We start from the raw sequence: 27438 nt of genomic DNA, 5'->3' as shown, positions 1-27438 counted from the left end.
TGTGTTCCTTCAGGCCTCTAGCCTTTGGAAATCTCCGCAGGTCAGATCTCCTTCCCAGGGCTCAATCCTTAACTGGATCACTACGTAGTTTTCCTTAGCTGGAATGTCTCCTTGAAATCTGATAATGCCCCTTTCTTGCCTGGATGGAGGATGCAGAAGGGTGTGTAAGTATGTGTAGAAACTAGCATGCTGTACAAAGGCAAAAATTCACATTTGTCGCCCACTTTTGCCTCTGGCCATGCCCACCACATGCATTTTGCCCCCAGAGGATTGCAAAGAAGGAAAAGTGGCCCTTAGGCTGAGACAGGTTCCCTACCCATGCACCAGATGGATGAGGCAGATTGACCTGGGCTGTTGAATAGCAAATGGTGCCAACTCACAGAGATAACCGCCTTCCATTGACCTGAAGGCCTCTTCTGATCCCTGTCGTGAGACACAGTCCACTTTCCACAATCTGTGGCTATGGACGGTGTGGCTGTGAAGCTCACTGGGTGACCTTGGGCAAGCACTGCCTCTCAGCCTAACCTACCTTGCAAGGTTGTTGTGGGGAGCAGGAGAACCATGAGATCCTTGGAGCGAAAGGTGGGATATAAGTGCAATAAGTAAATAAATTGGTTGCATTTATATCCCCACCACCACCTTCCTTAGAGTTGCTCAGAGCAGCACTTAATTCAGTATTGGTGGATTTGGCTCCTGGCAAGAGATTCCCCTGTAGTAGTTTAGACCAAGAGGAAGGGTCAGTAGTTCAGTTGTAGAATTTTTCCATTGCACGCAGAAGGCCTGGAGTTCAATCCACAGCATGTCCAAGGAGGGTTAGGAAGGTCTGAAAACCCTGGGAGCCCCTGTGTGTCAGTACAGAAAAGATTGAGCTAGATGGACCCAGTAGAAGGCAGTATAAGTTGTAAGGTAGCTTCCCATGTTCCTGTTTTATATATGGAGCTGCACACCTCAACAGGGACTTTGATTTGTGTTTGTAAGCTTATTTAACACCAAATTATTTAGCCCTTGAGGTAGCCAGGACTTTTCTCTTCCTTGCTCTCAAGTCAGAATCTTGAGAAGGCAGGCAAGATGGGCATAATTTCTTGTCCCGAATCTGGATGTTTTTCGCTTTCCTTACATTCGCCAGGGGCCTTAGCAAGAAAATACAATACGAACATATGAAGGTGCCTTTATTCTGTAAGACTTAACAGTTCATTACTGTGATTGGCAGTAGCTCTCTTCAAGAGCACTGGCAAAGGTCATTCCTGGCCTTGCTGTCTGGTATCTTTTCAGCTCGGGAATCAGTTTGCAGTCAGTTTGCAAAACTTGTTCTCTTATCCCTTTGCTGGGTAGATCCTTCTTATTTGTTGTTGCCTGGAGAAGCTGCAGTTCATTGGGAATGAGCTGCTGCAAGAACTCCCCACCCCTTTGCAGAGTCTATAAACAGGGTAAGGGGCAGGGGCCTGCCTGAGGGAAGAAAGTGTATTGCGCGCTGATGGATATTTATTTAAATGAACATCCTCAGGGCAGCTTAGAACAGAGCAATAAGATGCAATAATAACAACCAGTGAACATTGTCAATCGAATCCAAAGGGACCAGTAAAAATAAAAAATTGTTACTCTCTCTCTGACACTGTACTAAATGCTTAGTGGTTTAGCAGGTATGCTTTAAAGTGCAGTGAGATTTCTGGAAAGAAAAGGCCAGGGGAAATCCTCAAGTTGTCTCAAAGGGGGAGCAGCCAAAAGACTGATATTCACCACTCCCTTGCTCTTCATCCATATTGCCTGCCTGCTGACACACGTATAACTGTATGAATGCCCTTATTTTGAATAAAGCCATAGGCTTGGGAAGTTCTGTTTTCTGACTGAAAGTTTTGACAAGTATAGTCATCTCCCTCCCTCCCTCCCTCGTTTTTTGCAGGAGTGGATGGAACCCAACCGCTTCAATGTGTGCATCACATCCTACAAGCAGCTCTTCAAAGGCCACCAGGCCTTCACAAAGATGCGGTGGAAGTACCTCATTGTTGATGAGATGCAACAGATCAAAAACATGACGGAGAAACACTGGGAAGCACTTTTCAGTCTCCGCAGGTCTGACACATGTGGAAGTCTTCCACCTTGCACTTCATAGTGCTTTATGTTGGTCTAGGACAGTGGTGGGTAGCCTGTGGTCCTGCAGATATTGTCGGAACAACTTCAGTTCCCATTATTCCTAACAGTTGGCCATGGTGGCTGTGTGATCCTAGTTTGGACCAGGAAGAAATCTGTGGGTTGAAAGGGGGGTGAAATTGCTAAATGGGACACCCCAAGTACAGGTGAGCACAGCATTCAGTGCCACAGGACACTACTGTCTTACATGAGAGGTTGGAGTGCAGATGAGCATAAGCTGAAGACTTTCTCCCATCATACTGAGTTCTCAAAATAACATCTAAGGCCAGGGCCAGGTTATATCTTTGCCATGTGATTGTCTGTTCTGAAGCCAGCTGCAGGGAGATAGATCTGGACCACAGCATGTAGAGAGGGGGCGTGTTGGCACCTTTGTAGTCAAGTAGCAGCTGAGCAGTGTAATTTTTGTCGAGAAAATGAGAGTAGTAGTTGTCTTAGAATCATGCCCCACCCCACTTCAGTTCTAATTGGGGAACCCAACTGCAGTTGCTATTTCTAAGGGAAACCTGAGCCAGGCATAGATAATCACATGACAACTTTATTGTTAATTCCTCATCTTAACTGGGGCCTGAATGTGTTTCCTTTTTACCTGTGTGGGGTTCCCCCCCCTCTTGATTTTATTTACTAGTTCTAGTAAATTGCTAGATGGACACCAATGGGATAACTGTCCCTTCATAGCATTTTGAACTGTTCTTCACAGCCAGCACCGCTTGCTCCTAATTGATACACCTTTGCACAACACATTGATGGAATTGTGGACCATGGTGCACTTCCTGATTCCAGGAATCTCCAAACCTTACCTGGATTTCCCAGTAAAAGCAGCCAATGAGGAGAATCAGGATTACTGCCACAAACTTGTCATCAGGTTACACCGAGTGAGTGAACTGACTTTTGTCTGAGCGCATGCATGGTTCTCCCAGCTTTGCTTTAGTAATATGGTTTAATTTAATGAAGACAATAGTTATGTTAACTTTGGTTTTTCTATTTTCATTCCCCCCAGATGATCCAGCCGTTTATTTTGCGAAGATCGAAACGAGATGTTGAAAAGCAGTTAACCAAAAAATATGAGCATGTGCTTAAGTGTCGGCTTTCAAACAGACAAAAACTGATGTATGAAGATGTCATTCTGCAGCCAGGGTATGAGATATGCAACTTGTTGAACTTGTCGGTTATGCAGTTCACAATGCAGAAATTTCAGATTGCGTTTAACGTGCTAACCAACTCTTTAGCCACCTTCAAATAATAGGATGTAGTTTAGTTGTAAGCACCTGCACAAAAAGCCTTGTTGCTGCTTTATTCCTCCTCCTGTGCAAGCTGCAAAATGAACCAGGAATCACAACTTCATGTTGCATTCAAACTAGGAAGTGTGGTTGAGGACTTCTAAATGTGCCAGATTCAGAAACATGGTTTAAAAATTGGATTCTGAATCTTGCTCATTTGGGAAGCCTTTAACCAAACCTAGGTGGTTTGCATGTAACAGGAAAGTATGATTGACTAGTGGGTTCCTGGTTTGTTTAACTTCTTGCCTGAAAGGAGGAACAGATTGGCTGCAAAGAGCACACATAACTCATGTATATTCTGGCATATTAAGTCAGGATTTAGTCAGTGTATTGTAGCAAGGGTTGGGGGGGGGAGGAGTCCTAGCTTCAATTTTAATGTAGCTTTTAGAACTATAATTGAATCGTGTGAGTCCTGGTCAGCACATGCTCAGAATGAGGTAGAATGGGCTGCATCTCTTCAGTCATCAGGTGTGGAGACTTGCAGTATGGAATGTGTACCTGTGTTTAAAATGCCGTCACTACAGATCTAGGAAGAGTGCCCACTGTTGCAGAACTGCTTAAGCTAAGCTGCTGTGGATCTGATTAGTGTTTTGATAGGAGGCTGTCTTGTGTCTCATGTAAGCTTCTTTGAGCTTTCCAAAGAAAAGTGGGATACAAGTACTGTGTAATAAATTAACGTTTGAGAATCTGCACCACAGCCATAAAACTGGTTCAAGCGATGAAGGATGTTTCATGGGGCTTTCTTAACATTTGATTCAAGTTGCCATGCTTCTTTCCTTTGGCAGAACCCAAGATGCTCTAAAAAGTGGGCATTTTGTCAGCGTTCTTCATGTTCTGATGCAGCTGCAGAAGATCTGCAACCATCCTGATCTGATAAACCCTCGGCTCTCCAGTTCCTCCTATGTCTCAGAGACACTGCAGTATAGAACTGCTTCGCTGGTCTTAAAAGCACTTGAACGTGACGTTTGGAAGGTGAGTCAAACAGTGGACAGGGATTGGGAAGCCGTGGCTCTGCAGATATTCTTGGACTCCCATCAGCCCCTGCCAGTATGGAACAAGGATGATGGGAGTTGTAGTTCAGCAGCTTCTGGAGCAGGGTGGTCCAACTTTTCATACCAAGTGGACTGTAAGAGTACTTTGACATGGAACCTGCAGGCCACATACTGCCTTGCGTGCGCAGTGACGGGAGGGAAGAACAGCAAGACCAAACTTTGACAAGCTTGTAACTCTATTTTAAAAGAAGAAGAAGAAGAAGAGATATTCATCTGGCACGACTTGTTTGTGAAACCCATGCTGGATCTTAGTAATCTCAGCATCCTTTTTTAAGCGCTCACAGACCGACCATTCAATTATCTGTTTTATGACCATTCCTGCTTTACTCAAGGGCATTGTAGAAGGTGATCTTTACAAGCCTGCTTCTGTCTACACAGAACAGCATGGCATCTTCATCAGATAGTTAGTAGCACAATGTTGGGAACTGGCCTCATCTATAGAATTCAGTGGGAGTCACTCAGAGATCAGGATCCAGTACTCTCCCTGTGAAGATTCACTGTTGCTTTTAATACAGAAATTGAAAACAATTTCTATTCAGGCAGTCTGTCACTTCTTAATATTTTTAATTAGGCCCCCCATTGACTATTTGAATTCTTGAATGTGTGGAATTGTAATGGTGGTTCATATAATGTGGTACGCTGCCTCGACAAGTTTGTCTGGAAAGGTGCCCCAAAAAATACTTCAAGTAACTAACTTGGTGGGTTTTAAACATTTAAATTATTATTTCATTGATGTTTCTTGGGTTTGTTTTGTTTTGTGAACAGAAGAGTAGGTTATAAACGATAACGTCGGATGAGTGGTACTAATGCTTTAAATTTCTCTTTGTCTACCTGTAGGATACGGACCTGAGTCTCTTTGATTTGATTGGGATTGAGAATAAAATGACTCTGTATGAGTCACAAGTGCTGCCAAAGCAAAAAGTGACCAGAAAGCTCATTGAGGAAATATACACCTCTCCTCTACCTCCCCCAAGGCCTAATCCAGTGAAGTTGAAGCCAAGCAGGTATGCAGCTTTTAAAACAAGCCTTGAAAACACATTTAATTTGAGCAGCTATTCAGTTGAGGCATTGAGCTGGGCATTTGACTGCTTAATGGCTTATGTTGCTGCTGGTTTGAAATTATTTCTGAAGGGAGGGAACATCCCCCCCACGTGTGTGCCCCCAAAATGTACTCCAGAGTGCTGGGGGGGGGAGTCTAGTGGAGCAGATGCAGAGGGTGAGGTACAGATGGAAGGAGAAGAAAGGGAAGCTAACATTGGGAGTAATGCAATTAGTTTACATGGGTTTTACTGAGCGTTCTGCTGGACTGTGAAATGATTTTAGACTGCTGTTTCTAATGGTTTAGTTTTATTGGAATGAGGCTTTGGGTTTGTCTGTTTTTAATGTTTTATTTATGTTTGCAAGCTGCCTTCAGAAGTGCTTTTCCCTAAAAGGCAGTATGGAAAATTGTTCTAATAAACTGGGACTCAATTGCACATATTTTTCATTGAGGGGGGCAAAGTGGTGTCTGTTCTGTTCTTTAAAGTTTATGTTTGTTGTGCACTGCCTAGAGTGCCCTGTGACTGAAAGGTGATTTGTAAAAGCTACTTTCAAAACATTCTGTTTACTGTAATGACAACCACGTCCCATGTTGTACCGTATTTTTCGCCCTATAGGACGCACTTTTCCACTCCAAAAATGAAGGGGAAATGTGTGTGCGTCCTATGGGGCGAATGCAGGCTTTCGCTGAAGCCTGGAGAGCAAGAGGCATCGGTGGGCACCGACCCCTCTCGCTCTCCAGGCTTCAGGAAGCTATCTGCAAGCCTTGCGAGCCCGGGGGAGTTCCCGCGGGCTCGCAAGGCTTGCGGGCAGCAGCCTACAGCCTGGAGCACGGGGCGTCCTCCGGAGGACCTTCGGGCAGGTGTCTGCAAGCGGGCGCGCCAGGCTTGGGGCGGCAGCCTGCATCCCGAAGCATGGGGCGCCCTCTGGAGGACGCCCCGTGCTTTGGGAAGGTGTCCGCAAGCCTCGCGCGCCCGGCGGGAGGTGCTGCCGGGCTCGCAAGGCTTGCAGGCAGCAGCCTGTTCTGGGGGCTGGGGTCGGGGGAAGCTCGGGCTTCCCCCGTGCCAGCCCTGTGCCTGGGGGGGGGGATAATTTTTTTTATCCCCCCCCAAAAAAAACCCTAGGTGCGTCTTATGGGGTGGTGCGTCCTATGGGGCGAAAAATACGGTACTTTTAAGCTATGCAAGTGCTTATGTTCTGTTGTCCAAAACTGTAATTCAGAACGAGGTTTTGTTAGTGTTGTGCTTGTGGGAGGAGGTAATAATGAAGTAACGGCCAACCTTTTCAGGTTGTTCCAACCCGTTCAATATGGCCAGAAGCCTGAAGGCAGAATTGCGGCTTTCCCCAGTGCTCAAGTGCAACAACGCACAGTGACGACAGCTACGGTGGCTCAACAGGGGCAAGTGCGTGGAAGGTCACCTGTAGCTACAGTGTCTGCAAATCAAGGTACGAAAGGTATTGCCACTCTAGTTTTCTTCTGGGTCTCAGATTGTCATATACCAGTCTGATAAATTGAAATTGTCCTCCCACCTGACTACAAGTATGGCCGTTTCTTTCAACTAAACTGCCAGGTTAAAGCTGTGCACTGAGTGGATCAGGGTGAAATTTAACACGGTTGTGATGGTGTAAGTGCTTCCTCTCAAACTCTGTTCATCACTCTTACCTGTGTTTACTACGCCATCGGAAAGCTGCCCAAAATAGGTTGACGGGGAATTTTTGTGTGTGAAATGCGAAGTATTTGACTTAGGTTTGCTGCCTTCCAACCTAAGCAGGGTCCTGTTTTAGCAGTTTGAAATTGGCTCTTAGTTGCATGCAGTTGTGGTCCTCAAAATGTGAGGTGAGCCTCCCTGAGAAAAGATTTAAGCCATGTCCTGACCACGCCACTTTTTTGTGGGTGCTGACCTTTCCTGCCACCTGAAAAAGGATGCACCGTCGGCTTTTGCCTACACAACAGTTCGTTTTGAGATCAAGCGGAGACCACTCCACGATTTTTCACGAGCTTCTCTCTGAAAGCTTTTGAACCAGTTAATGGGACAAACATACTACAGTGGTACCCTGCAAGACGAATGCCTCGCAAGACGAAAAACTCGCTAAACGAAAGACGAATTTCCCTATGGGCTTGCTTCGCAAGACGAAACGTCTTGCGAGTTCTTGCGAGTTTGTTTCCTTTTTCTTAAAGCCGCTAAGCCGTTAATAGCCGCTAAGTCGTTAATAGCCGCTAAGCCGTTAATAGCTGCTAAGCCGTTAATAGCCGCTAAGCCGCTAATAGCTGCTAAGCTGCTAATAGCCGTGCTTCGCAAGACGAAAAAACTGCAAGACGAAGAGACTCGCAGAACGGATTAATTTCGTCTTGTGAGGCACCACTGTACTATGATAACAGTTATTTGGGGGCTATGCCAATATTAGGATATGGTTAGCGAACTGTGTGTGGTTTTTTTTAATGCTTTCCCATGGCAAGAGCTCCTTGTTGCATTGAGAAAAAGGATTCTAGCCTAGTCTGTTTGCTGATGTGCTAGTTTTCCATGTGCAAGGAACCCTTGATGTGGGAAGAACATTAAGGCCTCTGAATACCAGTTGCTGGGAAGAGAGTTGTTGTGCTCAGGCCGTGCTTGTGGGTTTCCCATAGGCACCTGGATGGCTGCCATGAGAACAAGATGTTGCACTAGATGGGCCTTTGGCCTAATCCAGCAGGGCTCTTCTTATGATGCTAATCTTAAGTATGCCGTTTTCACCTTCACTGTCCTGGGAAGGAAGATACCATATGCATTTTTTTTGGGGGGGGGGGGAGATTTCTAATGCAGGATATTCAAGCCTGCACTCTTTTTGCTTGCAATGTCCTGGAAGGCTTGCACCATATTCCTCCACTCCTCCGGTGTTTCTATCAGCTTGGAGAATGAGCATTGTAAGATTTTATCAGCCTTAGTTATACTGGCAGTGGGGTGGGGGCATAATTCCAATTTGTTCATCGGGATCTTTGATTTTTGTATTAGATTTTGTCCGAGCAGCTCATCTTTGGCACAGCTCAAGAACCCCACGTCCTACAATACTAACGGCTGTGGAAACAAACTAATAGCTGGTTGATGATTTTGTGACCACCTAAAGTTGTGTGTGTGTGTATAATGAGCAGGAGGGCCTAATTGATAACACATGGAGTTTTTCATGACTTCTGTGACCAAGTTGGTATTTACGTTGCTGGTTGTTGTTATAGCCTGTGAAAACAAAGGATTTTGCAGCACTTCTGTACCTAAAAGCTGTTTTGTTTTGTTTTTTTAATTACAAAAAAAATCTCCAATGCTATAACCCTTAAAAAGCGGACTGAATCTAACAGCTTGCACAACCCAACCTTATTGATTGCAGCCTCCGCAGCCGTCTCCTCCGCAGCTCCACAGTTTCAGACAACTCAGTCTTCCATCAGTGCTCCTCCAAGACAGCAGCCAGCAGTGACCTTCACAGCAGCAACTAGCCCGGCCAATCCTGCGAAACTGCGGGGTCAGACCACTGTGCAGGCCTTACAGCTAGGCCAGGCCCAGCCACAGGCCCCCCCGCACACCATCCAACAGAGTGTGCTGCCTCAGAGGCTGGTATTGACCTCTCAGGCTCAGGCACGGTTGCCTAGTAAGTGCCCCACCTCCCCACCCCACCTCCCCTCTACAGGTTTCTCCCACTTTTTTATTTTTATTTTGTTTCCAAAGCTTCCCTGAGGTTAAGTTATTAGGCACCCTAAAAAAAATGTGTACAGAATGATTTTGTTGTGGTGGCTTGTTTTGTGGTTTTTTTTGTTTTGGTTTTTTTAAACACAACCCCCCCTCACTCTGAGTAGCCTTGCTCACTGTTTTCCACTGCTTATAGGACCATGGAGAAAGGTCCCAAATTTGGATGAGAAAAAAATAATAATAGAAGAAAAAAAATTGCTGTGGACATAACATTAGCGGTGTCAACTTAATCTCTTCATTTCTGCATGTTTCCTTCGCTGGCCAGACTTCTTTTGGACCCGGAAACAACTTCTACTCCCCCTGCCTTTTTTCTTTCCTGCAAAGCTCTCCTCTTCCTAATTTGACTCTCTCTTCTTTCTTTTTTCCCTTTTTTTCTTTTTGAAAACACTAACTTCATCCTGCTAAGAAGGCCTCTCGACTTCCTTGGAGGCGAAAACTGCAGCTGTTAGGTGGAATGGGGAGGGGAACGGTTCAGATTGTATGTGCACTGCCTACAAGCATGTCTAGAGATTATTGAGCACTGATATACTAATGTTTTCATCCCTGGGGGAATAAACTGCCTTTGCAAAAGTTCAAAGATCCATGGTGACTCGGATCCAGAAATTCAGGTGAAATTCTTATTTGGAGCTTTCTCAGTGCATTGAAGCACAGATCTATGCTTTCAGATTTTAAAAACCTGTTGCGAATATTTTTCCAGTTGACCTAAATTATTTTATGATTGTTGTTATCATTACTTTAAATCTGTTCTGAGATTAAAAAACCCCCAACAACCATACCTTAACAATGCAGTTTTTTGAATTAAGTAGATTGTGGAACTGATGTGAAACAAACTTAGCACATTTTGAAAATGCATTATAAAATGCTTTCAGTGGAAGTTCTACCACAAGCACGATAATGATTTATTATTCTTGATTTGTTACCTTCCTGTTTGTTTCTTTCTATCAAAAAGGCTTACAGACAGGGAGTACAGGAAACAAAATTGCTTCAGCCAAGTCACTAAACACTGACAGTCCTGCTGAAATTCTTGGCGTCCCTTGAATGCGTTTTGCTTTTGAAAAGGCAGTGGAGTCCCGCTTAATGACTTTCTACTCTCTGGTTTACAAAGTGTCACATGAGTTTTTTCAGGTTGCTGTTGTTTCCTGCAAAAATGGAAGGGTAACTTCTACACACCGCAACCCCCTGCGTTGTTCTACATTAAAACAAAACAAAAGAAACCTATTTGTTCACCCCCTGTATGCAAGCAGTACCTGTGGAACTTTTATATGACACTTTCCGCCCTCTGCACTATGTATAATTCTGCATGGGAGCAGCTTCAGCATCAGTTTTACTAACTGGAGTGAGGACAAAGACTGTTTGGAAGGCAGCCCCTCCCCTTAATGTGTGGTTCTGTTCCTCCCCCTCCTCCAGGTGGCGAAGTGGTAAAGATAGCCCAGTTGGCATCCATTGCAGGAGCACAGGGCAGAATTGCTCAGCCAGAGACTCCTGTGACGCTGCAGTTTCAGGGGAATAAATTTACTTTATCCCACAGTCAGCTTCGCCAGCTCACTGCAGGACAACCTTTGCAGCTGCAAGGTATTGTACAAACTTAATCTCAAAAGAGCACATCTCTCTCTCCCTTTCCAAATGCGCACACTCTCATACACACAATATATCCATGTTGGGTATGACGGCTTGCACCATCTCTGTCCATTCCCTATGCCGTCTGGGGCTGTTGGGAATTGGAGTCCAGAACTTCTGAAAGAGCCACAGCTTACCCTTCCATGGGCTAAGAAAAGGAGTTGGGGTTTTTTTCCCCTGGGGGGGGGGAGGAGAGAGTCATGTGGCATTGTCACTTTTATTACCTGCATTTTAAGGATAGCTCAAGAGACGTGGAAGGTTTAGGCTTGCCTTCTTTCGCGATGCATGGTGTAAAAAGAAAACCGGTGGCTGGTTTTTCCTTGTTAATTTTCGAATCATTTTATGACCTCTTATGTTTAAATTTCTACCAATGCAGGCAGCGTTCTACAAATTGTGTCAGCTCCTGGGCAGCAGTACTTGCGGCCTCAGGGCCCGGTAGTCATGCAGACCGTCTCTCCGGCGGGGACTGTTCAAAACGCTCTGAATGCTTTGGGAAACCAGCATCCAGCTGGCTTGCCAGCTCCGGCAGTAGCGCAGCAAGGTAGGGCCTCTTTCCTGCATGTCTATCTCTGGGATGTTTTAAGAAGCAGATTTTTAAAACCATATGGGGATTTTCTGGCCTTTCTGCCTTCCTATGTTCCCTCCCCCTCCCCATCCCATAAGTAAATAGGGGAAATGATTTCAGTTGGATGAAGCAGATGCGATTACTTCCCCATCCCTAGACTTGCATCTGCAGCTTGCAGGGCTCTCAACTGGAGCTGTTTCTCTGCGACCAGCTTTTTACATCCCTTACTAGAACTCCCACACCCCAAAATTCAGGAAACAGCTCTTCCTCTCTGCACCCTTGCCCCTTTCTCCCTCATTGGTGTCTCCTGCAAGCTGAATACCACCTCCCCCAGGTAATCATTTGCCCCCACCACAGAAGCTGTGTTTGGACATTGCCATAAACTATGGTTTATTCACAACAGGAGTGGTCACCCAAGGGATGGTACAAATAAAATAAAATAAAATAAAATTGCATGCTAGAAATGCAGTGGGCTGGCAGAGGAGAAGTAGAGTATTCTGCACCTCTTACAGCAGCTCATTTAGTTTCCTACACCAGGTGTGCTGCAGGAGCAGACTTTATCTTCTCCCCAACACAGCATCTAAACAAAGTAGGCTAGCTAGCGGTAGAGGAGGCACAGAATGCTCTGTCCTCCCACCTGCCAACCTGCACGGTCTACAATTCCTTGTCCCCTATGGCAACCAGGCATGTGGTTAAATGCAAGGCTGTCCTTGGGATTGCCTTGGGTGGGGCGTGGCATGTTACCGCTTGTAGTAGCTTGAAGTCCTTTGTAAAGAGTGTATTTGGGATGTATAAACACATGGTTTATCTTTAAGTGTGTGTTCTAGGTAGAACAATGGGTGGTACTAATTTAGCTTCGGGGGACTCGGCGTCATCTTTAAAACCCGGCCTTATTCACGGAGGACACTCACAGGTACTCTTACTGCTTTTTTACTGTGTGTGTTCAGTTGTCATATGAAATAGCTTCTCTTTCAATTCCTTCAAGGACTGAAAAGTGAAAATAAATGTAGTTGCAATACTTAGCTCTTTGATTTTTCCACTTTATTTTGCTTGTCAGCAAAGTTGTATGTTATAGCTTCTACTCCCCAATTGTGGGGGTGTGTGTGGATACAGATACAGATGCACTCCTGCAGGTGAATTACTTTTGATATAAGTTAGGGCTTGTAAAGAAGTGAACCCCACCTTTAATTATTAGAAGCAACTTTTGGCACATTGGAGAGGTTATGAACATATTTTAAGTATGGAGAAGGAAAAAATGAAGCTTGGCTCACTTTCAAAAATTTAATTTTTGAAAGAGGGACAATGAAAGGTATCCACAGAAATAAGAAAGGGAAGCTATGTATTAAACAACAAAAAAAAGGAAAATAACTTCTGTCTGATTTGGAAGCTGTATAATGTTCAGTATGCAATGAAATACATGATTGTAACAAGCTGCTTTTTATACTGTTAGACCATCTGGCTCAATGTTGTCTACTCTGATTGGCAGCAGTTTTCTGGGGTCTCAGGAAGAGTTCTTCGCCCTTCCCTTTTCCCTGAGACCTTTTTTTTAAGGGAAGGTGCTGGGAAACTGAATCTGGGAGCTTCAGTATGCTATGCATGTACACTGCTACTGAACTGTACCCTCACCTGCTAAATTTATGCTTAAGCCTAAAATGTAGACTATAACCTTACAGAATTTAATTTAATAGAAGTAGAGCAGAATTGGGGGGGGGGGATTTAATTGATTATTCTGGAACAGAATCTACAGAGCGCTCCAGTAGCGATGCTAGCATATAGCTGTATGAATCAGAACTGTTTTGTTGGAGGTTGTGCCAAAAAAAGGGGGGGGGGAGATCCCTTTGCCTTGGGGTACATATGCAGTTGCATTGTTATGCATCTTTGCTTGGAATTAAGACCCATTGAATTCAGTGGAACTTACTCTGGGGCAAGTGATTTTAGGATTGTAGCCAGGTAACAGACTTTGAACTCTTTATAGTTCTGATTTCAAAGCATTCTGCCCATGGTATACACTTTTTCTCGTGGTTTTTTCAATTTTTTATTGCAAAGGAGTCGTTTGAGGAAAAAAACAGGATTCTAAAGGAGCGCCTCGACCGGATCTTTTCTTGCAATGAGCGCCGCTGTTCCAGAGCACCAGTGTATGGCCAGGACCTCATGAGAATTTGTTCTCTAGTGGGGGACAGAAAGATGACCCCTCAGTTTTCCGCTGGAGGCAGCAAATGGAGCTGGGCTGGTTTTGCAAACTGTCTCCTCTCGTCAAATCCCTCTTGGGACCACAGTGATCCACTGCAGGGGATGACACGGACACTGGAGCAGCAGCAGGACTCTCTGAGGGATGCTGTTAACAGGTGATCACTGGAATGTTTCCCTTGCTCTTGATCCTGAACAGAATCTGGAACAGAAGCCTGCCTTCAGCCACCTCTCATGTTCCTCTTCCCCAGCCATGCCACCCCTTTGAAAGAGACCGGAATGAGAATCTACCGGTTCTGTAGTTAACAAGGCCACCATGTACATCCAAAGTACTTAGCCACGTGTCTGCTTTTTGTTTCCCAGGCTGCTCTGTGTGCTGCCATCTGCAGTGGCTACTCCTCCATCTTTGCACATGGCGAGGCTTCCTCCTTTGTACAGCCATAGAATGAAACTACTCAGGCACCATCTGAAAGAGGCGGCCTCACCTTACTTGAGTCAGCTGCAGCAACTCACCACCCCACAATTGCTTCAGTTTCCTGATCTCCGACTTGTTCAGTACGATGCAGGTAGAGGAGAACCTTTTTCTCTTTTCTTTTCTTTTGACAGGATTGTGTAGAACCTGGAATCAGGCAAATGTCCTGTGGGAAGGCTTTACACTTTCTTATTTTCCAAAATTTAGGCAAGCTGGAAGCCCTGGCGGTCTTGCTTCAGAAGTTGAAGTCGGAAGGACGCCGGGTGCTGATCTTGTCCCAGATGATTCTCATGCTAGACATCTTGGAGCTCTTCTTGAATTTCCATTTCTTCACCTACGTGAGGATTGATGAGTGTGCTAATCAGGAAGAGCGGCAGGTAAACTTTACTTGGAGCAATCCCTCCATCTCATTCTTTATACGAGGAGTGACTAACATGGTGCCCAACGGATGCTGCTTGACTCCAACTTCCAGCCAGCATAGTGAATGGGCAGGGGCAATGGGAGTTAAGTGGGTTAAGTCCATCCCCACTTGCCCAAGAGAGACAATGAATCATGAGGTTTAGTATCTATCCCGCTCCGTGGTAGCTCCTCATCGGTTTAATGCTTTACCTTGCCCAGTAAAGAGCACTTCACTCCTTCTCTAAATACCATATTTTTTGCTCTATAAGACTCACTTTTTCCCTCCAGAAAGTGAGGGGAAATGTGTGTGCGTCTTATGGAGTGAATTCAGGCTGCACAGCTATCCCAGAAGCCAGAACAGCAAGAGGGATTGCTGCTTTCACTGTGCAGCGATCCCTCTTGCTGTTCTGGCTTCTGAGATTCAGAATTTTTTTTTCTTGTTTTCCTCCTCCTCCATAAACTAGGTGCGTCTTGTGGTCTGGTGCGTCTTATAGAGCGAAAAATACGGTAGTTTGCTATCACTTTTGATTTCTTCCTTGCTTCCGATTCTCAGTCTCTGTCTCTGTTTGTTGTTCATTTGTTCTCAAAAGCTACTTGGTGGTTCTGGGTACTTCACCACTTTTCCCACAGGGAAGAGGGGATCCTCGGATGGTTTGCCCCTCCCACTTGCTCCACTTGGCAGGTCCTATGTTCAGTGTACTAACTGTACATCCACATGGGAGGGAAACCTCTCTTCAGTTCCTTCCTGTCTGGCTCCCTGTGCAGGCCGGGTAAAAGGGATCTCTGTACATTCAGCAACCGGGGAGAGGCCTGGTTGTTTTTTGGATCCCGAACACCACATCCAATCAGATAGGGTGGCCCAGCACTTGATCCCATGTGTGACAAAGGTGTCTGCTCTGAGAATAATGTGATACTTGTCATCTCAACAGTGAGTGCTAAATGCCTTATGGTCTGTGATGCTTTTCCTCCCCACCCCTCTTTTCTGATCAAGGAACTGATGAAGACTTTCAACAGAGACAAGCGCATCTTCTGTGCAATTCTTTCTTCACACAGCCGCTCCACGGGTGTCAACCTTGTGGAGGCTGACACCGTTGTGTTTTATGACAACGATTTAAATCCAGTGATGGATGCTAAGGCTCAGGAATGGTGTGACAGAATTGGCAGATGCAAAGACATCCACATCTACAGGTGATGCTTGCAAAGTAGCTGTTCTACAAATAGAAAATGGTTCCTCTAGTGAGATTGGCAACATGCAGCCTTGCCCATGGTAGGAGGCACAACAGAGGCTATTTGTATTCCGGAGATTCCTGATACCATAACTTCATCATGTCATCTAAAGAGGGCAGGCGTTGCCCATATTTTGTGATAATCTTAACAGATTTGCACACACCATCACTTGGGAGTTCTAAGGAAGGAAGGAAGCAGTGCATTTTTGAAAGATTAGTCTGTCATGTTGATTCAATATGGCATCAGTTTGTATTCAAACATATAAGAGAACCTGCTTCTTGATCCCAATAATCATGATGCAAAATTTGGTTGTGAAAGGGTGTCCATAGTGAACAAAGAACTTTTCAAAATATGTAGTAGATAAATGATTATGTCCTAGAGCAGTCAACTTTGCTCTGCTAACATGCCCAGCAATAAAACATTGCCTAAAAACCATTTTCTGATCTTGACTACTCAGTAAATTCAGTCTGTTCTGGCTATTCTCATATTGCTCTCAGCTTTAAGGTTTTGGTACATCTCCTTGGTTTCTTCTCTAGGCTTGTCAGTGGAAATTCAGTAGAAGAGAAGCTCTTAAAAAATGGCACTAAGGATTTGATCCGAGAAGTAGCAGCTCAGGGAAACGACTATTCTATGGCCTTTTTAACACAGGTATATATATTTTTAATAAGTATAATAATTTTATCAAGAAACCTTCCATGTTTCCCCAGATACTTTATACCCTTTGTTTCAAAGTATTGGCTCCTGAGCCTTTATTGTTGTCTTGAGACACAACTAGCAGGACTTCTAATTGGCTTTCATCATGGAGGTTATTTAGGATTGGGCTGCTCCAACTTGGCTTTGAAAGGTGGGAGGACTATGCAAATGTATTGGTGCTTGGCCCCTCCCAGTAGGAGGAGCCTCCTAGTCCTGCCAGCTTCAAAGCCACTGGGACTTCATAGTAGATTTGCTGGAGAGTGTTGATCATGGTTTCTGATGGCTACAGCTTTTCTTCTACTCTCCACCCACATAGTTTAATCATAAGAAAGGAAATGGAGAAAAAGATGCACTTATTAGTTTGACCTCATTGAGGAGAGTTTCTGCTCATTGTATCTTTTGTGAATCTGAGAAAATGCTGAGGGTACTTCGCACAGTGCATCATTAGCTAGGGTGTCTCGGTGGTGTCAGGTTTCAGACCCAGCCTCTCTGATCCCCTCTGAACTGGTTTCCCAAATCCTGGCCAGTAGTAGCATCTGTATTTTGTTAATGAATGAAGAAGGAGTAGGTGTGTCAATTTTAATTTATTTTGTCCTCAAATCCCTCCCCTTCAAAGAGAACTGTTAATGGAGTGCTGTGGGGTGAGGAGACGTTTCTTTTGTTCCTCCTTCGGATAGAAGTCTGGCCCTGAGATAAGTTAGAGGGGGGGGGGCATAAATTGACACTTTTCCAGGAGCTTGATATGAGACATATTTCCCCTCCTTTCACAGCAAACGATTCAGGAACTCTTTGAGGTTCATTCTCCAATGGAGGACTCTGGCTTCCGCGTGAAGGCTGAAGAATTTGTGATGCTTACACAGGAGCCCTCCCCGGCTGAAACCATATCTCCTAAAGTTGCAAGACCTTTTATAGAGGTAATTAAGCACAAACAGAAATAAAAGAGGATATATAACTGTGTGGCAGACCTGTTTTGATTGCCTTTTGGGACTTTCCAAGTGCTCCCTTCAGAATAATCATGTCATCTTCTTTTTTTAATCTTCTGAATCATTTCTTTTAAAGGTTTCTTGAAAGCTTATAAACTATTCATGTAGGTAATACACTACTTCCCCTGAGAGCTATTTAAGCCTTTTAATAATACATGCATTCTCTCCTCCTCTTTCTCTGGGTGCAGTATTTTAGCACGTTTAGGAGATGAATAGGGTGAGGTATTTGCATGATGCAAATGTTTACTGGTTCTGCAAAACATTAAGGTTGCCTGCAACTATTTTGACAGAAGCCTAACATGGGATGTACTGGTTAAACCACAGGTGGGCTGTCTGCAACTTGGCTGCATTTTATGCAGCCTCCTGCACCTCTTGAAGCTGCCCCATTCTCCCATCCCATCAGAGTTCCTCCCTCCCTGATTTTTCATGCCTCTTTGATGTCTCCCCCCTTATATAGTTTGAGAACAACTGCATGCCATAGTATTTTATTAAATAAAAGCATACAGCCATTGATAACCGCCACCATCATAATTTAGCTGTTGATCTCCTTCTATACAGTCGTCTTAAGGCAATGCACAATAACAACTGCAGGAACCAGTTGAAAGCTTAGAGACAGCAGATGCATTTAAGATAAAACTAAAACCCTATGGAATAGATACTCACAGCAAGGACTCATTTATCCAGCTGGGAAAGCCTGTGGGAACAAAAATGTCTTCCAGTTTCCAGAAATCCCAGATAGTGGGTGCCTGTCATATCTTGATATAGATTCTATTTCGTAGATCAGCGGCAGCAGCAACACTAAAAACCCTGCTTTAGTTACTGTAAAGTGGGCTTCTGAGATTTTTCTAATTGTGTTTTGGGGTCTTTATAAATGAGATTTTTTTTTATGGTGCTTAGTTTTGAGTAGACCTGCATCGTATTAGGGGTCTGCGGGAGCCACAGTGAAGACTGAAATGGGGAGGTCTTTATCCTTGTTTAATTAGTCCAACTCCAAACAGATTACTCTCAAGGGAATGCAGCCCTTGACTAGGGTGGAGTTGGGGAGGGTGTATGCCCTTTAGTCAAAGCAACACATTTTCCCCAAATTCCTAGTTATTACTGCAAAATCTAGAAGGCCCTTTCCATGCAATATGCTAAGAATACTTCCAAAATAACCCAAGTGAATAGTTCACTATTCAACAAACAAGTGCCCTGCACATATCTACATTGACAGCCCATGTGGCACAGTGGTTAAGTGCTGGACCAGAATGCTGGAGACTTGGGTTCAGATTCTTCCTGAGCCTTGAGACTTGCTAAGTGACACTGGACCAGTCAATCTCTCTCACCCCACCTATCTCACAGGTAAAGTGAATATGAGATTTCCATTGCTCCGAGTTCCAGGCTGAACAATCTCTTGCAACTTCCTTACCTATGAATAGCAGTAGAAATTGCCTTAATTTGCTCAGTTTATTTAACTGATAAAAATTTGGTTTTCTTATCAGAATAACTTTTTTTAAAAATGTGATGGATGTGCCACTGCATTTATACAAAAAAGCACCTTTTGTGTGTTTTAAAAAGGCTCTCAAAAGTACGGAGCGAGAAGAGGAGGAGGAGTTGAACACATGCATTCAGGTCTCAAAGACTGAATCAGCTTTGGAACCTCTCATTTCTGAAATCGGCAAGTCCCAGTATCTTGATGAGCCTTCTCAGCTGCAGGAGTTGGTTGCTGTTGTGGATCAGGTACACTTGCTTTACATTAACAGTTGAAGGTATCTTCTGAACATTGCAAACCAACCTTCCACAATGTGGCGCTTCCCAGGTATAGTTCACTCCCAGCTCCCATCAGCCCCTGCCAGCATGGCTAGGTGTGGCCAGGTGTGGTGGGATCCAACAGCATCTAGAGGGTACTAGGTTGGGGAAGGCTTGTTGTTGTTTTGTCATTTAGTCGTGTCTGACTCTTCGTGATCCCATGGACCAGAGCACGCCAGGATAAGGGTAGTGTAGATGAAATCAGTTAGATGGATCAATAACTTTGACTGTGTATGCAGTAGCTTCCTGTGGAAAATGCCAACTGTACCTAAGTTGTCTCAATCACTTTGGAACTTATTATTATGGCTGTTAGTTAATTCAGGGAAATGATAGCTAATTTGATGAATCATTTCCCAAATGAGCAGAAGCAACCGTTTTGAAGCAGGAAGCACACTTTTGTTTGTGAGATACACATTTGTCTCTAATGCCAGTGTGGTGTAGTGGTTAAGAGCGGTAGACTCGTAATCTGGGGAACCGGGTTCATGTCTCTGCTCCTCCACATGCAGCTGCTGGGTGACCTTGGGCTAGTCACGCTTATCTGAAGTCTCTCAGCCCCACTCACCTCACAGAGTGTTTGTCGTGGGGGAGGAAGGGAAAGGAGAATGTTAGCCGCTTTGAGACTCCTTCGGGTAGTGATAAAGCAGGATATCAAATCCAAACTCTTCTTCTAAAAACAAGAACAATCTTAGAAAAGCCTTCTGCCCTGGACAAGAGAGAAGGAGGAGAGGTTCATTTTCTAAGATGATTCTTGCCATGTTCTTCTTTTTTTTTTTTTACAAACACATCTGTTAAAAATAATGCACTTAAATCTGTTGGCTGGTTAATTGGACGTGCTTATTGCATTTATGGTTTGGTAGTCCCTGGAAGAAGCACTGACGTACTCTTTGTCGGATAATTACTTCTTTGTATCTTCTCTCAGCTCACCCCAATTGAAAAGTACGCTTTGAATTACCTAGAGCTCTTCCATGTTTCCACTGATGATAGTGAACTGAAGGAAAATGAGGTATGGCATGTATATGCAGTTACTGCTACAGCAGTAACCTTTCGGGGGGGTTGGGGGTGCATGCCCTTGGTGTGTGTGGCCAGACATACCGCGCTCCCCATCCAGGCAAGCAAGAGGTCTTACCACAGTTCAAAGACACATTGCAGCCTGGTAAGAGGACGGCCACTGAGGGATCTGGCCTGAGCAGATTCCTAAGGCACATAAAGTACTGTGGGAGGCCTTCTGCTCTTACAGTATTATGCAGCAAAGTATCTGTAAGGACTTCATGTGAACGAAAGCAAAATCTACAGAAGATGCTTAGCAGACCCAGGATTTTTTTTAAAAAAAATAAGTCGTGGGAGAGTGACATTTTTATTTCTGTAGCCCATGAAAGCTTATGCCATGGTACATCTTGTGGCAATTAAATATGCGCGCACACACATACTGTATATAAATATAATAGTTATTTCCACCCTGGAAATCATTGCCTCTCAAATAATTAGCTCAGGGGTGGGCAAACTTGTGGGATCTACTTTGTTGGGTTTTTGAGGTCCAGCGCCGAGGGCCTTCTGGCGGTTCCCTCATTGTGAGAAGCAAAGCTACAGGGAACCAGGCAGAGGGCCTTCTTGGTGGTGGCGCCCATCCTGTGGAACACCCTCCCATCAGATGTCAAAGAGATAAACAGCTACCTGACATTCAGAAGAAATCTGAAGGCAGCCCTGTTCAGGGAAGTTTTTAATGTGTGACATCTTAGTGTATTTTTGGTCTTTGTTGGAAGCCGCCCAGAGTGGCTGGGGAAACCCAGCCAGATGGGCGGGGTACATATAATAAATTATTATTATTGTTGTTGTTGTTGTTGTTGTTGTTGTTGTAGCAGAACCTGGATATCCACCAACTGGCTCTTGATGTAACAGCTGTGCACTTAGAATTAAAGGATTCTGAGCCCACAAGATTGTTTTGAATACCAGAACGGAGCTCTCGGTCTTTCCACACAAAAATCCCCTCCTAGTTACTTCAGCCTAGTATACTTTAGATTGCAGGGAGGTCATTTTGTTGCTGCTATTGTTAAATAGTATTTGGGGTCAGAGATCCTTATCGGTCTACTGCAAGTAACCCAGAAATTTATACCTCCTGCTGATTCCTGAGTTAGTTTTGTAATTGATCTTAATACATTACATTTTTATTTTAAATATATAAAAATATATATCTTACCTAGATGGAAGTAAGAACTGCCAAAAAGGTGTGGGAAAATCATCACCTGAAGTCGCTGAAAGAACAAGAGGAGAAAATGCTTTTGGATGGGGAAGAGGAGGAACTGCTCACCTACACTCGGGAAGATGCATATAACAAAGTAATTTACCTGCCAGCTTTTATGCACTTCTTAAAACATTTGAGGGAAACCTGCAGGAAAACAACACTTATGTCCCTTCATCTCCAATGGATTGCCAACCTAGCTCTCCTCTAGGATACTAGAAGCTATAAGAACCTCAAGCAGGGCAGGCCATCTCTTCCACTCCAGAGTTTTTCCATTTTTCTAATATTTCATTGGGTACTGGTCCTTAGTTTTCATTGGGCTTTTTTAATTTAAGGGGGGTGTATTACCTCCCCTTAGCTTTTTCTTTTTTTTTTAAAGGTTGTATCCAGTGTTAATCCTAGATGCATTGAAATTAATGGACCAAAGGTAGAGACATAATTTCATTTAGTATACTCTTAAGTAGGACCACCACGGGGATAAAACCCACAATGAATTGTGCTTTTCATAGATTCTTGGAAGAAGTTGGAAGGCATTCCGAGGGTCGTCTAGTCCAACTCCCTGCAATGCAGGAATCTCTACTAAATCATACATGACAGGTGGCCACCCAAACTCTGCTTAAAAACCTCCAGGAAGGAGAGCACACCACCCTTTGTGGAAGTCTCTTCCACTGTTGAACAGCTCTTACTATCAGATGTTTAGTCGGAATCTCCTTTCTTGTAATTTGAATCCATTGGTTCGGGTCCTAGCCTCTGGAGCAGGAATGAACAAGCTTGCTCCATCCTCCATGTTACAGCCCTTTAGATATTTGAAGTCAGCTATTTTGTCCTCTGGTTTCATCAGAACTAAGTGTGTCTCTCTTCCTCCCGCTCCCTGCTCCAGGAATATATTTATGAAGGCCCAGATGGACAAACTGAGATAATGCCGGTAAGTCTGTATTGATTTTATTACCTCTTAAGCGTGGGGGTGGATGTGGGGCGGAGGCGAGGAAAACGCATACACACACGCTGTATGCAGAGGGGCAGTATGCTCTTGAGTACCAGTTCCTGGAAACTGCAGGAGGAGAGATTGCTGTTGCACTCATGGTCCTGCTTGCAGGCTTCCCACAGGTAGCTTGTTGGCCACTATGAGAACAGGATGCTGGACTAGATGGGCCATTGGCCTGATCCAGCAGGGCCTTCTTATGTTAGTGCATTCACACCTCTGCTTACGTATCCCTCTGGTTACGTAAACTTCGGGATGCGAACACGGCAAACCTGAAAGTATTTTTCCAGGTTTCCCTGTTCGTGCATGTGCAGAACCTCTAAACCGTGCCACGCGTGCATGCACAGAAGCGATAAACTGTGCCATGCGCATGTGTCCTCTGGGTTGCAAAAACCTCAGGATGCGGCCGGACCTCTGGAACGGATCCCGTTTGCAACTGGAGGTACCCCGTACACACTCTTTCTCTTCCTCTTCCACACGCACGCACACCCTCTGTTTATCCAAGAACACAAAGCGAGGTAACTCTCTTCTAATGCTTTGTACAGCTCTGGACTCCCCCAACGCCACCTCAGGATGACAACGACATCTATATCGACTCCGTCATGTGCCTGATGTATGAGAGCACCCCGATCCCAGAGTCCAAACTGCCCCCAGTGTATGTCAGGAAGGAGCGTAAGCGCCACAAAACGGATCCATCCGGTAAACATTGGGTTTTTATGTAGGATATATACATTGTCAGACACCTCCCGGCTTTGCCTCTGTGGGTATGGAACTCCTTTGTTGCAGGAAGCCCAAGCTGAGAATGTTGCTGTTATGGCTAAGGGGCCTGTCATAGGCTTTCCAATGATTATTTGAAACTGGCTGAACCCATATGGGAAGTGAGGTTGTGCTGTTGTCAGGCCCAGTAGGAGGAGGCTCCTCAGGCAATTAGGTTGTGGGAGGGTGCTGGTGGTCAGTCCGAGGCAAGAGGCAGGCATGGATCAAATTCTGAACATTCCAGGATAGGCAAGAGATAAAATCAGAGCATGTGCTTTTCAGAAATTCCCGGTTCAACCTGTGGCATCTCCAGTTTGTTTGTTTTCTTTAAAATAAGGTATGAAGTAGCTGATGATGCAGAAGACCTCTCTCTGCGTAAGACGCTGAAGAGCTGCTGCCAGTCAGCAGACCAGGGATAGCCAGTGTGGTACTCTCTGGATAATTGTTGGACTACATCTCCCATCATCCCTGACCATAGGCTGTGCTGGCTGAGTCTGATGGGAACAACATCTGGAGCGCACCACGTTGGCTACCCCTGCAGTAGACAACCTTGGGCTGGGTGGACAAACAGTCTGACCTCACACAAGTTTCTTACCCAGAAGTCTCAGGGCCAGAGGCAGGGAGTGTAAACCAAGGCAGACAGGAGGTGGTGTTACAAAACCAGCAGTATAAGGGGATGGAGAAGGAGAGGTTAGGTTTTCTGAAATGAACTGGTGGCTCAGGTTGAGGAGTCTGTGGCCCTCCAGATGTTTGTGACCTTCAGCTCCTGTCAGCCCCAGACAGCATAGCCCAGTGGTCAGAGATGATGGGAAATGCAGTTCAACCTGAAGAGCTTTTGCGGGGGATGTTCAAGGATTGACTGTTATGGTCAGCTGACAAAGTGCTCAGGCAGGTGATGACACTTCTGGTACTGCAGCCTAGGGGGCACCTACGAAGCACAGAGCTCAGTCTGCCAGGTTTGTGGATGATACAGCACATGGGTGACAGAGGTGCTAAAGCATTAGCGCCTACTGGCTGGTTGCAGTGGCACAAGTGCTCTTTGCCCCTCATTTGTCTTATGTCTGTGGGTCTCCCCCTGCCCTCCATATTGGGACAACTAGCACCTGCCCAGACCACTGAATTTATGACCATGTTAGGGATTTTGTGTTTTTTTATTCCCCAGCAAACAGCTCAAAACCTCCCTGATCTGCCAGAGTACCATAGGTGTTTGGGTGGATCAAAGCTTATTACGCCTGTGGCCTTTGAGGGCTTTGGAAACTCTTTCATAATTTTTAACATCCTTTCGTAGTTTGTATGTTCATTGCCCCTTCCCACTCCCCGCCACCAACTGCTTCACTGAGCCCAGCATCCCTCTTCCCAGCTGCAGGAAGGAAGAAGAAGCAGCGCCACGGGGAGACGGTTATCCCTCCCCGGTCGCTCTTTGACCGAGCCACTCTGGGGATGCTGAAAATGAAGCGGGAAGGCAAAGAGCAGAAGAAGAACATCCTTCTGAAGCAGCAGACCCAGTTTGCAAAGCCGCTCCCGACTCTTGTGAAGCCGGCTGCAGAGGCGGGCCAAGACAATCCCGAGTGGCTCATCAGCGAGGACTGGGCGCTCCTCCAGGTGAGATGGTGTCTGCAACACTGGGTTCACCGCAGATGCAAGAAGTCTTTGGGTTACACTCACCTCTGGCTGTACTCCGAATAGATCCATTGAAACTGATGGGCATAACCAACGTAGGACCCTTGATTTTCAGCGAGTCTGCTCTGAGTAGAATTTAGTTGGCTAGAACTCCATTGCTGAATAGCTAAATGTGCGTTTCTCCCAGTTTGTCGCCATCTGGCGGTCCTGGGTGCTTGATGCTTTCCCACTCCATCCACTAGGTGCCAGGTATGTTCCAAGAAAGACTTGGCCAGAACTGGGCTCACTTCCAAGTCCTTCACCTGCCTCTGCAGCGTACATACATAAGGTCTGGCGGGGTGTGTGCATGCTGCTTATGTTTATTTATTGAGTCCCCTGTGCCCAATAAGCGTATTCCCAGGGTGGTAGACATTGCTACATGAAGTCATTTAAAAGGCAAAGACAACAGAATAAACCAGTGCAAGAACAGGTGGATTTGGTTGCAGCATAAACCAGCATCCTCAGAAGTTTTAAAAGCCTTTGAAAATAATAATTTTAAAAGTTCAACACTTTCATTTGATTGCCTTTCTTGGAATGTCTAAAACTACAACCGTTAGCCACTATTTTTCTTTATTTTTTGTGCAGCTACTAAGCTCTGTATTCCTTGTATGGGTATGTTTCTTACTTGAAATTAAAAATGAGTTTAAAAGCTTAAACGTAATAATTTGTTGAGTGGGATGCCAGGTAACCCTCCCAGGTGGGGGTATTCCATAGGCAGAGCTCCCCATCTTACCCCGCTTACCAAAGATACTCAGAGGTGTGTGTGTGTCCAAAGACGACCTTATATTGTATAGGTTGATTCATCTGGCATGTGTTGTGCCTTTTGGGATCCCGCTTGGTGGACATAATGGCCAACCAGTATCAAGCCAGTTTTGCTTCAACCACAATGGTGACCTAAACTATTACCTGTAAAGTAAATGGAAGACACTTGCTAATTTTGGAGAAGGTTAAGGAGACACCAATGGGGTGTTGACTAAACCTACTCCAATGCCTCCAGTTAATAAGGAGGAGTCAAGTTTTTGCAGTTGTGTTGATTTTGTTTTGCAAAACTGCAGCCCCACTCTGCATACCCCATTCCTTCATTTATATAGTCCTCACTCGCCACAATGGCTATCTTCTGCTTTTGCTGTCAAGAGGCAGTGCGCCTCTGATTATCATTTGCTGGGGGGTCAAAGGGAGAGTGCTGTTGTGCTCATGCTCGTAGGCTTCCCATGGGCGCAGAGTAGGATGCCGGACTAGATGAGCCTTCAGCCTAATCAGGCTACACAGGGCTCTTACCTTCAGTTTTGTGCTGATAAAGTGTGATAAAATAGTGAGTTCAGCTTCACGTGCAACATACTAACCTGTAACGTATTTTATTAAGCAAGTGGGACCCGCAACAAAGTCTTACAGTGTGGGGTGCTCTTGTTCAAGTACCCCAGAAAGCAGCTCTGTCTCTCTGGTTACTTCATTCCATTCCCCTTCTCCCGTCCTGTTTTCTGGGTCCTCCACTCCAAAGATACTCCACATTCTGTGGCCACTGACCATGTGTAGTCCTGTTTTGTCACACACACACACACACCTCAGGTTTGTGTTTTTTAAAATTTCTGTTGTACTGCTGCGAACCTTGTGTTCCTCCCAAGTGCCTCCTCTTAGGGAACCAGAACTGGACCACCCACACATCAGAATCAGCACTCACTCCCCAGATATCACTAGTGAAGAGGATAGCAATAGAGTCTTACTTCCTGTCTGTCCTCCCCCTTCACGCTGGTGAGCCAGTGTGGTGTGGTGGTTCAGAGCGGTGGACTCGTAATCTGGTGAACCGGGTTCGATTCCCCGCTCCTCCACATGCAGCTGCTGGGTGACCTTGGGCCAGTCACACTTCTCTGAAGTCTCTCAGCCCCACTCACCTCACAGAGTGTTTGTTGTGGGGGAGGAAGGGAAAGGAGAATGTTAGCCGCTTTGAGACTCCTTCGGGTAGTGATAAAGCGGGATATCAAATCCAAACTCCTCCTCCTCTTCTTCTTTGCAGGCGGTCAAACAGTTGCTGGAGCTGCCTCTCAACCTTGCAGTCGTGTCCCCGGCTCACACGCCCAACTGGGATCTCGTCAGCGATGTAGTGAACTCCTGCAGCCGAGTTTACCGCTCCCCGAAACAGTGTCGCAACCGCTACGAAAACGTCGTCATTCCGAGAGAAGAAGGGAAGGTGGGTGTAAGCCGAAGTAGGCAACTTTCTTTCACACGCTTTAGGGAGTCAGAAGCATAAGCAAATCCTTATGAAATTTGTAAAGAGAGGACCCGTACTTGTGATACTTTTCTCTTTTGCATCGTTTTACATGGCACTCTTTTTCCTCCCTTTTTTTTTTGTATTTGGAAATAAACTAAAATTCGGCAATGTGCTATAGAGTTCTTGCAACAGCCCTGTGAGTTAGGCCAGCATTTTGCCCGTTTTACCAATGGGGAGTTGAGACTGAGACATAGTGGCTTGTCCAAGGCCTCCCGGCATGCGTTCCCCCTCCCCCTCTTTTTTTTTGGGTTGATCAGGGTACTGACCTCTGATCTCCTGGGCCTTAAGCCTCACCCTCTGTCCACTTGTACCACACTGGCTCTTATAGAGACTTTCTATTTATGTCACTAATCTAAATCCAAACCCATCGCAGAAAGTCA

General features: G+C 45.2%; 1 protein-coding gene across 20 annotated transcripts in view; it reads left to right on the top strand.

Annotated features, from left to right (window-relative positions):
- The window catches only part of EP400 (E1A binding protein p400), a 75995-nt gene that overhangs the window by 30395 nt on the left and 18162 nt on the right, over window positions 1-27438 (top strand). For 16 of the 20 annotated variants that reach the window (XM_053370053.1, XM_053370034.1, XM_053370049.1 and 13 more), the window contains 23 exons: window positions 1901-2070; window positions 2846-3020; window positions 3146-3282; window positions 4211-4397; window positions 5315-5481; window positions 6804-6970; window positions 8873-9130; window positions 10636-10800; window positions 11222-11386; window positions 12226-12323; window positions 13457-13755; window positions 13961-14163; window positions 14277-14446; window positions 15460-15656; window positions 16232-16343; window positions 17159-17302; window positions 18929-19090; window positions 20079-20162; window positions 21358-21492; window positions 22276-22320; window positions 22923-23076; window positions 24494-24735; window positions 26804-26977. In XM_053370053.1, the coding sequence (XP_053226028.1) occupies window positions 1901-2070; window positions 2846-3020; window positions 3146-3282; window positions 4211-4397; window positions 5315-5481; window positions 6804-6970; window positions 8873-9130; window positions 10636-10800; window positions 11222-11386; window positions 12226-12323; window positions 13457-13755; window positions 13961-14163; window positions 14277-14446; window positions 15460-15656; window positions 16232-16343; window positions 17159-17302; window positions 18929-19090; window positions 20079-20162; window positions 21358-21492; window positions 22276-22320; window positions 22923-23076; window positions 24494-24735; window positions 26804-26977 (3810 nt within the window). The remainder of the gene's footprint in view (window positions 1-1900; window positions 2071-2845; window positions 3021-3145; window positions 3283-4210; window positions 4398-5314; window positions 5482-6803; window positions 6971-8872; window positions 9131-10635; window positions 10801-11221; window positions 11387-12225; window positions 12324-13456; window positions 13756-13960; window positions 14164-14276; window positions 14447-15459; window positions 15657-16231; window positions 16344-17158; window positions 17303-18928; window positions 19091-20078; window positions 20163-21357; window positions 21493-22275; window positions 22321-22922; window positions 23077-24493; window positions 24736-26803; window positions 26978-27438) is intronic. The other 4 variants (XM_053370036.1, XM_053370037.1, XM_053370040.1 and 1 more) reach the window with 4 other exon arrangements.

Source organism: Podarcis raffonei, chromosome 16 (genome assembly GCF_027172205.1).
Source record: "Podarcis raffonei isolate rPodRaf1 chromosome 16, rPodRaf1.pri, whole genome shotgun sequence".
Taxonomy (NCBI): Eukaryota; Metazoa; Chordata; class Lepidosauria; order Squamata; family Lacertidae; genus Podarcis; species Podarcis raffonei.
Note: the sequence above shows the minus strand (reverse complement) of the source record. Positions and strands in the feature narration are given on the sequence as shown.